This window comes from Semicossyphus pulcher, unplaced genomic scaffold, assembly GCF_022749685.1.
Source record: "Semicossyphus pulcher isolate SPU_LCO1_2020_fin unplaced genomic scaffold, fSemPul1.0.p SCAF_1, whole genome shotgun sequence".
In the NCBI taxonomy this organism is placed as follows: Eukaryota; Metazoa; Chordata; class Actinopteri; order Labriformes; family Labridae; genus Semicossyphus; species Semicossyphus pulcher.
This window is the reverse complement of record NW_027211603.1, coordinates 31,593,604-31,607,032: the sequence shown is the minus strand read 5'-3', so window position 1 is coordinate 31,607,032 and position 13,429 is coordinate 31,593,604. Positions and strand designations below refer to the sequence as shown.

Sequence of the window (13,429 nt, the reverse complement as noted above, 5' to 3'; positions counted from 1 at the left end):
GAGTGGTTCATGCTGCGTGCCGATGGTTGTATTCATTTACAGCCGTTTAAATATGTACAGACGGAGTAATGGTCCTAATGGAATCCATACAGTTGAGAGAAAACCTCAGCAGGCATTTGTCCCATCATAACCCTACGAACAGGGTCAGGATGAGAAGAAAACAGAATCTGATGTGGGAAGTTTTCTGGTGTCTGTATCTGTCTTTGTTTCTATTTTTCTGACAATGTTTTACTTTTATTTTCTACATTCTTAATCCAATATCTGTACTTTCTACTCCTTTTACCTTTAAAACAGGCTCATCACTTCAGCTTTAGTCGAGGAGAGCTATTGACTATTCTGTATGATTGCGCGCTGCCTTCCCAGCATCAGAGCTGATTTAGACCTAAATGGATAAGACAATAACTTATAGAAAGGGGATTCCGTCCGTGAATATCACCCATAAATGACATGACTAAAACTAGATCAACAGAAAAGATAGAAAAAGCTTTAAAAATGGACAAAGGGTCGTCTGGTGAATTTGATGTCAGTGATCGACATTGAAAACTTGCAGCAACATGGATGAAAGTGAACCAGCCAACACAGCAGATGACATCAGAGGAGATTCAGGGCAGCAAGACAATCCCAAACTTAAAGAACAGTTAGATATGACTTAAGTTTGCATAGAAACAGCTGGTAGAAACGTCCTTCATAGGGATACTTTTTACTTTTACACTGTGAGTATGTCAGAGCCTGAACTTTTACTTCAGTAAATAAGTTAAGTTATAATCTTAAAGTTTCATTCTCTTTGTCGGCACCTATGGCGATAAATGGTAATTGCAGGAGCACACTTCCCAGATATCCAGACAGTGTTGCATGTGTGACGTCCACGGTTGGCTCCGGTTGTAACTCTTGATTTTCCTGGCTGACGGTCGCTTTCCTTTTTAGACTGTTTGCCTTCATCTGAGCGTCCAATTTGTTTCTGTTTTTTTTGGATTTTCACTTATTTTTGAAGTTGTATCTGTAGTCATCCATCTTTTCTTTGTTTGTTCAGCCATAGTAGATTACTGTTTACTCGCAACACTTGCAGAGACCGGAAAAGCAGCTGCTTAGCTCCACCTACCCTCTCTGGCAGACCAACCACTGCTGGCTGATGGAAAACGCGTCACTAACTGGGCGCCGCTTGTGATTTTTTCCACCACAAGTTGCCAGACACCCAGTCCATAATAATACTATATACTGCAAATGCAAAGGCTTTCATCAGTGGGCCACAGGCTCAATCACCATTGTGTTACCTCATTTAGCTATAGATAGTGACCTTTTACAGGGTTTTTTTTTTATACAAGTATCTGCACTGTCACATCTGCACATAAGGTTTGACCTCTGAAAAAAACCCTGATAAACCACAGTGTGAGGTCAACAAAAGAAATGCAAGAAGACGGTCAAGAAGGACAGAAGGAAAGGAAGCAAGAAAGGTCATGTATCTTACTTGGTGAACTGGCGAAGTTTGGCCTCAATGCTGCGATGCCTCATGCACATCCTGGTCAGAGCTGAACCGATGTCTCTGGTTGCTCCTGGAAACACAAAACAGCCGGGTTCATATGATGAATCACACATGCAGACATGCACACACATACAGATGCTACCAGAGAGTCTCATTGCACACTTAAATAACACAAAGGGCCCCGTTTTGTTCGACAGAAACCTCACAAAGCTGTGATGAATATTTATATTAGAGCTATTATTGTGCTGTGTAAAGTAAATTCTGGTAAAAGTGTTTTATTCTTCAAACAGATGAACAATTACAAAGCTTTTGTATCCTTTTACATTCAGCCAGTATTTACACAAGACTCTCCTCATCTACACACTCCTGCTCCGTCAAAATAAAGCAGTGTCTCGTGAGTGTGTGTTTGAGTGAGAGCCAGCCGCTCAGGGACCCAGTTTAGTGAGTGGCTAACCTGCAACTGTAAACATGAGTCTATTTTAAGGCAGAGCAGGTCCCTGTGGAAAAAGCTGACCCCGGAGTTTAAGTCAGTTAAACTGATGGCAGAGACCACTAACTTCCAAACAAGGCCCTCAGAGCTGCTGCTGCTGTACAGGTGGAAGAGCCAACTACAGAAACATGATCACAGCTCCTCTCTCGCTTTGTACTTAAAGACTCTGCAGCAGACGTGAGGCTTATATAGGACACAGTGCCTAGAGAATACCATAATCACTGCTGCCACTGAAATGTACACACTGGAAAATTCAGATTAAACAGCAGCCAAATGGGATTTCCTCAACAGACAATGTTTATCATATGGGCTCAGACAGGCTTACACAGTGAAACGCAGCGAGTGCAGAGGAAGTGCACAAGATTCAGATTCTTTAACAAATCCCGTACTCGAGAAAAAATGGGGGATGGTAACTTCTCCAAAAATGATTCAATCCACAATTTCATAATGAATGATGTAAGTGTTTTAACTACACTATGAATGAACAATGATCACACTGTTAAGAAAATAAATCAAGCACCTGCATTTCACAAACGCTGTAGTTGTCTGAAAACATTTGTATTTCTAAAGAAGTAGCTTGATTCCAAAACTGGACTTTTTTGAATAATTGTGCAGTTTAAATTCATATTTTTGGACAGAACTTTAATTTTAAACCCCAAAAAAGATCTGCACAAAAGAAGATTTGTAGTCAAGCTAGCATTGTGCTTGCTTGTTATCATCATACATTCAATTTAAACAGAGACTGAACTATCTCACCAAATAATAGATAGAATGCCATAAAATTAGCTTAAAGGGGGGGTATTATGCTAATTTCAAGCTTCATATTTCACTCTGTCATATCTGTCGAGTAGCTTAGCATAATTCACAGTTAAAAACATTTTTATCACACTGGTGCTCTGTGCAGGCCCTCATACAGCCTCTGCCGAAACGACTCAGTCAGCTCTGTCCCTTTAAGAAACCCCGCCCCTACAAGCCTGCTTTCTTCTGATTGGCCAGCTCTCTGAAGCCTGCTGAGAGTCAACAGAACTGCCTTTAGATCAGTGGTTCTGAACTGGTCTGGCCTCAGGACCCAGCACCACCTTTCAACAATAAACTAAAAAAGTGCAACATAAATGCAAAGTTTCTAGAATGTAAATGTAACTGTAGCTGGGATTACCACAATCAGACTTTTTGCCTTTTCATGCACACACCTGCGACCCACTGAAAACAACTCCACAACCCACTTTTGGGTCCCGACCCACCAGTTGAGAACCGCTGCTTTAGATGGTATGCAACAAAGATCATGGTAAATAGCACTTGCTAAATATAGCATGTTAGCACTGTCACCGTGAGCGTGTTGCTGTGTCCTACATGCAGCCACAAAGAGACTTCATGCTAACCTTTGTTTGGTCACTATATGTGATCAAATTGTAAGAATGGAAATTTCTGTGTCATTTCATGTCAGAGTAAAATACCTGCACTAATGGTATAATGATTTACATGTTTTAAACTCTCAGTTACTGCATTTGGTCACTACAAGGTGGTCAAGGGAAAGGTCGCGCCTGTGACATTAAATGATGGTTTTAGGTTTGGGTACAGTTAGGGTCCAGCGGATATAGCTCCCGTTAGGGAAAGATCTTTTGACCTGGTGTTGATATGCAGTCGGGTTAATACATTTTCCAACATTAGTTTTCATAAAGCTATCATGTGGCATTTCTTCTACTTCAAAATAAAAAATAATCTTGCTGCTGTGGTTAGATCGCCCTGGAATGCCTTGCTCATGAGCACCTTGGTGGACATTTTTAGCTCTTCCACAGACAGCCCTTAGATTCAAACCAGCAACCCTCTGATTAAGGACCATCAAAATTCTCACATATATTACCCAATACCCATGTACTCACAAATGCTAAACCACACACACACACATGCTTACACTGTGTGTCGTTCACATCCACAGAGAAGTGCTCCATTCATAATTAACAAATTCCTCCCTCACGCCTCCTGTTCTACCCGGCAACCATTCATTAAAGCAGAGCCTCCCTCCCCCAAACACACACACACATACACACGGACACATACATACTTCAAGTACACACCATGCATGTCGATCAGTTGTACAAGTGAAGCAGTGTTTTGAGCTGCATGTTGTTGACAGTCTGATCTAATCACATATCAATAAGTAGATGGGAAGAGAGTGAAGTCACATGACTGATGGAGAGGGAGAGATTGTGATGTGTTTCTATCAGAGGAAGAGGAGGACTGGGAAAGAAACAGAAGAAGAAGAGATGGAGGAGAGATGAGAGAGCATGCAGACGAGAGGGGTCGCCTCGCACATTTTAATGAGCTCACTGCTGGCGAGGGAACCATGGGACTCTAGTCAGAGCCAAGTGTGTATGTGTGTGTGTGCGTGCGTGTGTTTGATCTCTACATTTATGATGGTCCTCTTCCTGTTTGTCTGTTATTACCCTGCCTCTCAGACTCCATAGGAGATCAACAACTAGATGAGGGGAGGCACACAACACACACTACCCACATCTGGAATACAGCTACTGTGTGTTGTAGTGCACGTATGGCAGCATGTGTGTCCGTGTAATTCTGTGTTTATTTGCTTCCAAAGCAAATCAACATGTTTCAGCACTTCATCTGAACTAAAAGAGTCCCAGCGATGGTTTGAACTGGGTGTGTGGTTACTTGTTCACATACTCTACGGCAAGTGATGTTACAGTAATGATTTGGTGAAAAGAAAGAGTAAAGACAGAGTTTATACAAAATAAAAATGCACTATAAATCCGTTATACTATGTGCTGTGATCTCATATTATAAACTTTGTTGAATGTGAATCCAGGGCACTCTCAGAGAAAACTGTGTTACAACAACCATTCATCGATCATCACAGCTGCTAAACCTCCTATATCACAAGTCATAGTGGTGGAACAAAAACACACAATGTGACTATGTTGAACATACTTAGGTTAACTGATATGAAGCCAGGGTTTATTTGGTATTGCACAAAAACCAAGGCATCAGGAAAATAAACGTCAAAGATTAGTAAAAACTTCAATATTAAGCAGATTTTCCCTATGCAGTTTGTTTCCAATGCAAATGGATGCAAAAGTCAAGTCTAAGGCAAAAAGGAAGAGCCTTTGCAACCCCCAACCTCTTACCCTGTCTGTGTGTCTGTCTGTCTGCATCTTTCAGAAAAAGGAGGGACCCCCTCCTGTGAAATATGACTTACATTTCTACCCTTCCTCTCCCCCTTACTTGCTCTCTCCTTCTTTTGATCTGTTTCCTGCCTCTGAAGCTCACTGTGAAAAGGGGGACCCACCCAAACAAGGTTAAAGGCTCCTACTACAGTTTCACATATGTGGTATCATTATTATTATTATTACAGCTGTAGTATTATTAAAACCCATTCTTTTTTTTAAATCTAAATTGTACTATATGCAGTAATTTGGTGAATGTTTGGCACCTCCTTAGTTTAGCATCAATTTTGGTCAGACCAAAAGAAGTGCCATGGAGAATATTAATAATACCAGAACTGTATGTGAAAAACTGTGTGCGCCCAAGGTTATACTGTAATTACATGGACGTAGCCGGCAGGGCACACACACACAACACCTCTTGGACAGCATGAGAAAAACAAACAAATAGTCAGACAGAATGGCAGGGCATCAAAACCAAACACCCTTGATGATATGATGATATGGTCATTGTTTACGAAAAATGTAATTAAGCCATTCAATCATTCCCTCTGTAGTGTATATATGTAAAAATTAAAATATTAAATGTCTAGTATTTTGTGTTATCATTGCAGCTAAGCAATTAGCTATAACGTGCAGAATTCTCTTCATATTCGTTTGCAATCTTAAACTTGATATCAAATTACCCCATCGACAACTGATCTTGGTGTATTCAGTTTTTAACCTTGTCTGTAAAAAAGATAGTTTGTTCCACCAAAATCATTAGCTTATCTTTGCCCAGATTACTTGTGTTTTCTGATTGTGTGAGGAAGATATGTAACACAGTTACATTTGCAGAAGATGGAAAGTTAATACCTTAACTAAAATGGGTCCACTAAAATGATATCCAGTTTGACTTCTACTGTTAACCTGAATCCCTGTGAACGCAGCATAATGTGTAAAATTATGTGTTAAATCCAAAGCCATGTTCTATATCAGCATAACACATATTTCTGGTTAGAGTCATGAACCAATTTCAGACCCCGCAGAGACTCAGTCTACCCCATGAATAGTAAAGTAACTATTCTTCCTCATCACCTAGCAACTGACTAAACTGACAGGTTTGTTACGGTTTCCATGACAGCACAGATCTTGGCCTGTTGCTAAGTGAGAATCAGGATGTTTGTTGCTAAGGTCAAATTGTCTGCTGCTACGGAAACGAATGTCTAAACAGTACTGTGAAGAGAGGGAATACCACTCACACTCACATACAGTATGCAGCCACTCTCTCTCTCTCACGCAGACACACACAGAGCAGGATAGACACTGTTTTATTACATGTACATGCATACTGACACTGTTACGGGGAGAGACGTTGAACTCTAGCAGCCATTCAAATGTAGATCGAAAAGAGGCATAAAGACAGGCAAGAAACATTCCTTGAAGCTTTTTTTGTGTCTTTTAAAGACACAAATTTAAATTTGTAGCTCAAATCTCACTCAAAAAAAACATTATTACTGGCACCCCACACCATTCTGCAAACATCTTCCACCTGTTGGCATAGAGTGGCCTAGTGGAAGGTGCTCTTGGTTTGGATTACTGACTGATCACATTCCCTTAGGAGTGCGTTCAGCCCTTCAAAGGCCAAATCCATAGCTGCAGGAGTTCCGAGCTCGGATGCTAGATGAGGCCCTCCAGCTCTGACTGCCATACTGCCCCCCCATCTCGAGGTTGAAGCATCAGAGGTATTGAATGGACACATTGACCTTTTTGCATCTGTGAGATCTCAATGAAGGCAATTTATTCAAACTTGGAAAGGGCTGCAAGGGCAGGAGGCTTAGTGGCAAAACTGATATCACCAGCATACCTAATAGTTTGAGATAAAGGCAGTACTTCAATCTCCTGTTCATCTGTATATGGAGGAGAAGCTTAAGTAGTGCGTGCATAACCACCGAGTTGGGGTGGCCAACATCAGTCCAAGGTTAAGCCAACGAACACTTCCCTTTAGCTGGGTGTGAGACAACTTCAGGCATGATCGACAGTGAGGCCAAGTCTTGTCACAATTCAAATACAGGAGGACCTGCATGCTATTAGCTTGCACTGGGGCCAGGGTCCGTAGTGAAACTCTCCCAATAGCTCCTTGAGTAGCCACCAGGACCCACTGGCAGTCAAGGCGACCAGTGCCATTATCCTGCTGGTTAGCTGGAAGCATCACCACCAGAGGATTGCAGGGACTGCAACAGGGCTAATATAATGTGGGAAAGAGTTTCTAATATGGCTGATGCGTGTCCAGAGCAGCACTTTACTACAAAGTCATCTGTAATGTGACACTGTGGCCTTGGATTGTGAGCTTCAGGTCTCAAGGCCTCATCAGGTGACACAATGAGGAAGGCAATAGCTGGCTCTACGGCTGGCATCTTGCCTAGACCATAACTGCTGCCATTCTGCATAGAGGCCAAGGCTCTGCCATCGGCTGTATGGGGAGATCGAGACTATGGTTCAGGCCAGCATTTGTGGAGCTCTTCAACGTTTGGCTGAGAAAAGCAGCCTGCAGTGGGTGCTAAACAATGAACTTTCTTAGCCGTCATCCTGAGCAGAGCACCCTGAGGTGGGGAGTTTCTAGGTCCAATCTCTGCATTTGAAGCGGCACCAGATGGAAGCAGCTGAGCTTCATGCTGCCATCCCTTCAACTCAGTCAGGCTAGCTTCAAGTTCCGCGTCGTACTACTGCAATTCCTGCAAGGATTTTTGGACAGCCCCTCCCTTTAGGTGCCTAATACCCAGACAAGTGGAACAGACATCATGGCCATTGGTGGCTAGCAGTGGAGCCGTGAAGGTACGGCACAGGTACGGCACAGATGTGAGACCGACATTGCTGGACACAGAAAAAGATCAGCGGAATAGTCGGAGTTTCCAAACTCAAATCAAATCAATTAAATCATCATTAAAACCACTTTCCAGTACCACTATCAAACTAAGTAGCTCAGCACGTAATGGAGACCCAGACACTGGCTCACTTTAATTAACTCTTCCTTTCTTCTTTCCTCTCAGTGTAAAGTATTGACATGCAAGTCACAGCAAGCCAAAAACATGAGAACCAGCACAACATCGGCCTTACAGCTTTCTCTTATGAGCTAAGAATGTTGCCATGAGTGTTTTCCTCACAGCAGATACAACAGGACTCACCTCATGTTGATAATTTTCTGCAGTGATTAAAGGTAGTTAATGATTAACTTACATTAAAAAACACACGTATACGCTGTCGTATACTGCTACTTTCCCAAAGAATGTCAATGAGCCTGTTTAAACAGTCTGCTCTCTAATGATAACATGCTCTCTCTCTCTTTCTTTGCCTCAGGCATCTGTGGCCTTCCCACCAGTGCATCGCCATGGCAACTATTATCTATAATCTTGCAGAGGGATTCATCAGCCTCTGTCTCTCCATTTGCTGCGCAATACAAGCAAAGATGCAACTACAGTACAGAATGGTAGGGATGACCAGACACCCAATAGACTCAGCTAAATGCACAAACAAATCCTAGATCTTGAATTTTAACATGATGAAACTTTATTATAATTTGATGTCAAAGCAGAAGTTAACACCTATTATACACAAGATTTTTTTTTTTTTTTGTGTGTGTTTTTATGTTTAATTGGACCCAAACGTGAAGACTGAAAATGACTGTAATGAAGAAGCAGAACCCTGAAGGTACCTCCCTGACTTCAGAAGACCTGTCATCACCAACCTGTCCACTATTTCCCAACAGATACTGTCTACTGGTGAGGCGGATTCAGCTAAAAGCAGACATGTTAAAACCCATAATGAACAGCACCATTTATATGACAAGTACAGCTCACTTCCGAAACAAACACATATTTCTGCTGCGATTGCAAAACACAACCCGAATCACCTTGACTTTGCACTAACTAGGACTAACAGCCTAATCCCATTTATTGGTACTAAATTGCACCGTCAACAACACACAGTATAAAGTATGGCTTTAGTTGTGCAGCTGATTGACATGCATGGTCAAGACAACTAGCAGAGATGATACAGTCTAAGGACATCTATGTCAATACAACAAACAATTTATATGTATTATTTCTGTTGTCATTTTCAGCCATTAAGTGAACATTCAAAGATATACAATTAAACAGAGTGGTCCAACTTATGTTTCGGTTGTGCTTATTTCATATACTGTGTTGCTTTACGCATGTAATTGATATCCCATTATCTCTAAAAGTGTCTTATCATCAGTGTTGGGTAACGTTACTTTTAAAAGTAACACGTTACGTTACTGTATTACCTTCTGAGAAAAGTAACGTGTTAGATAACTTTTGTGTTACCAATATTTAAAAATGACCCCTTTGAGACTCGTTACACATGTCGGTTATATTATCAGGCGGACATGTAGCCTACTACGTCTACCTTTGAATGAATTGACTCTGCCATCATTGCATAGCCTCGTTTACGACCCATAATCTGTAACTCTGCAACGTAATAACATAAATGACAGACGCAATATAACCTTTACAGCTCAGTGAACTGGGCAGATGCATGCAGTATTAGGCACAGCTGTTTCATTGAAAACAATACAACACAGGTTCTTGTTGCAGAGCTGCAGATTTTTCAAGCAGAGCTCTTCACAGCTGACAAACACAGTTCACCGTCATGTTGTTCTCGTCCCTTTCACCCAAAAATGAAAGATAATGGTAATTTTTCCACAAGGTAAACGCTGTCCTCTCTCTACCATCACGCTGCTTGAGTTAGCTAGGGACGCAAGCAGACTGACACAGCTGTGTTTACCTTCCGCTGGTGCGCAGCTACCTGCCAAGAAGTAGGAGAGAAACAGAAACAGAGCTTCGGGGATTTTCTTGTTTCTGTGGCGACAACCGGAAAAGGGATACGGCTTTTTTCCTTAGTAACGGATTACTTTTGATGAAAAAGTAACTAAATAACAGATTACTTGAATTGCAAAAGTACGTTACTCGATACAACAAAAAAGTAATCTGAGTACTGAGTACGGATTATTTTGTAACGCGTTACCCCCAACAGTGCTTACCATCTCGCATCAGAGAAATTTTATTTAGCTATTAAGCACCACAAACATCTACTTAACTACCTTACTGACCGGCTAGCTCCTCCATTTTAGGCGCTGAATCCAGAGCTGCCTTTGAACACTTTGGGTCTTTGCAGAATAAAAAACCAAAGCCCTTCTCCGGTCTTTATCATGACCCAGCACACCAATACACAACAGAAACATTTTGTCTTTCATCATACCGTATGCACTCAACTGCCAGGTTGGTTACAGTTTTGTACATGTGATGCAAGCAAAGACGGGTGAATCTCTTACATTATTACATTATACTACAGAGAAATGTGGATTGCGGTGGGAGAAACCTACCACAATCAACAATTCTGCTGCGTCATAATGATGTTATAAATCCACCAGGAGCCTTGGTGCATTAGCAGATGTTAATGAATATTCAGTGTCATTCTAAGTGACAGTTGCACTAACAAGGACGTAGGGGTCACATAATGTCAACACAAACACACAGACACACACATTTATGCCAATGAGGCAGCGTTTAAAAGTCAGGAAAGAGGAAAAAAAGAAGAACAATATGAGAAAGAATAAGAAGATGTAGTCAGTGAAATAAGGATGTAGAGGAACACATGTTCAGGGATGACAGTGCTTTTCAGTCTTGCGTGGTGTAACAAGGAAGGGGCCTTAATGCCAGAGCAGGTGAGGCTGCGGTTGCCAAGGTTACAGACGTCTGCAGTAAACGCCCATCTGTTCCCCTGACACAAGAATCTCTGAGGTGACACAGCAACAATAAGATGAGGGGAGAGTCAGACCAAGAGAAAGGGAGAGACAAAGAGGGGCACAGAAAGAGGTGAAGAGGAGACGGATTACAGAGAGGAAGAGAGCAGAGGCAGAGGGGCTGCAGTAGTAGCAGATAAAGGAGAATAATTCATGAGGTCTAGATTCTCTGTGAAACCAAATCAGAGACTGAGCCTCCCAGACAACCAGGCAGACAGTCATCCTGACCAAAACAAGCCACCCGTCTCTGATACAGCAGCATCTGCACACAGAGAAGTGTGTTACAGGGTAACAAACCTCAAACACCGCATGCTGAAGGAATGCATTACAGCACGAAACACTATACTTAAGCATTAAAGCCACGAGAGGACGTGGTTTGGAAGCATTTTTATTAAGGAGAGAACGAGTGATAACAGTTTAAAGCCTCACGGTTACCTAATCAAAAATGTAGCTTAGCAATGTATCAGCCAATCAGAGCACAGAAGAGGAACATCTCATTATAGGCTTGTCAGGTTTACACATCTAACCTGAGCCCTGGTGCAACATATCACAGCCTCACAGGACTGTAACTGTTGACTTGTGTGTTTTTACAGCCAGAGCATCAATTTTAAATGAGCTCATGGTGGGTGTGTTTACCTATCTGCCTTCTGCTCAGATCAGACGCAGGAGGAGGACGAGGTTTCCACACGTATTAATGCCAGGGTGTGCTCAAACAAACAGATTTGTACAATCTCATTAGTCTTTCTGTACGTGTTTGTAGTTGTTACAAAAAATATCATATTAAAATAATATACCTGTGGAACCTGATGTATGTATTCAATACATCACTGAAAAGATTTGATCAGTAACTAGGAGGTAACATGGTCTGAGGAACCCTGTACGCTGTATTGTAGCCTCTTATCCTACATGTCAGTAACAAAGTGTTTGTGATTATTTGCCTTCAGCAGTGTCTTGAGGTTAATTTACACAGTCCATGTGATTTATGATTATAATAATAACGGAATTGTAATTTTCAATCACAATTTGGCTCCTAACAATTATAAAAAACAAGTTAATGGACTTATAACTTTCACTGTTCTGCATTTGTTTCTTCTTTTTTTGCTTCATCGTATAAATCAGTAAACTTTGGGTGCTGGTTTAGCTCAGGTGGTAGGGCAGGCGCCCTGTGTACAGAGGCTACAGTCCTCCACGCACTGATCACAGGGTCGACTCCCAGTCTGCCAGTCATTTGGTGCATGTCATCCCTCACTCTCTACTCCCCACATTTCCTGTCCATCTTCAGCTGTCCTATTCAATAAAGGCAAAAAGCCAAAAAAAAACAAACTGTAAACTTCTTTCCTTTACAGCAACTTTTGAAAGCTTTTGCCCCTTCCTGAAACTGCCCAATAATCACATGGCAGACAGTAGATGGTCAACACCTTTTGGATGACAAAGGCAAAATCACAAACAAAAACACCAGTTTATTTGCTTCTGGTAGTCAAGATCACCCATGTACTCTGCTTTATGAGGACACTGCATAACATCTGACTAAATTTAAAAGGTTCAGATTTTTAACCTCCGTGTTGTAGTGTTGTTAATGCAGCATCGCTCTCAATCGATGTTTAGTTAAGGTCAAGCTGAACTGAGTTATTGTGTTTAATTATCGTATTTATGATTTTCATCACAGTCAAGCAGGTCTAATTATGGATCACCATAGTAACAAAGCATACAAAACACTGCCACCTTAGTGTTTTTCAACTACCGTACCATTTTGTTTCATCCAAAGTGGGCTGTGTCCTACCAGTATAAAATGCAGAGAGGTATGTTTTTGTGTTGGTATTTTATCCAGACAATGTCGCTATCCGGTTGTTAAGTGGTTATGTCACGTCTGCTGTTTTACTTGATTGTTGCCAACGCTTCGTCACGGACATGCACTGTCATGATCGCCATTGCAGCCGCCACCCTCACAACAATCAACATTACCGTAGGATTCCAGCTACCTCTAGCTACAGTACCGGTAGCTAGCAGGATTGCAAACTTGACATGGCGAAAACAGATGGCTGTAATTTGTGTGTGTGTGTTGAATGTGTTTCAAATGAAAATACATTTTAATAGTGTTGAAATAATGTGTATACACGTTTTGTTTACAACAGACTTATATTCCGGCTTCAGCAGAACTGGGAGTATGAAGTGTCCTGTCAGTCTGACATACTGATGGTGGACAGGATATGCCAGCTTTGACCTTTGACCTCCTCCCTGCACCCATGACATCAGAAGGTTATGGCGAGGTCACTTCCTGTCAAAGCACGTCTCTCCACCCAACTGCTGTTGCCATGGTGACCGGGGACATGAGTGCCAATGACAGCTGAACTGACACACATTATTGGTCTCCCTACAGCTGCCGACTGAATGACTGTTCATTTCAGCTCATATTTCATCGGCACGTCTCCACTCCGTTTTTAACCTCTCTATATGTTGAAAACCAGAGTTACTGTTTG

At 41.7% G+C, this 13,429-nt stretch overlaps 1 protein-coding gene across 1 annotated transcript in view; it reads right to left on the bottom strand.

The window, feature by feature from the left end:
* Positions 1–13,429, bottom strand: part of mtss1lb (MTSS I-BAR domain containing 2b) — an 87,636-nt gene that overhangs the window by 27,920 nt on the left and 46,287 nt on the right. Inside the window, exon 4 of the mRNA XM_069666161.1 lies at positions 1,466–1,550. Coding sequence (XP_069522262.1) covers positions 1,466–1,550 — 85 coding nt within the window. The remainder of the gene's footprint in view (positions 1–1,465; positions 1,551–13,429) is intronic.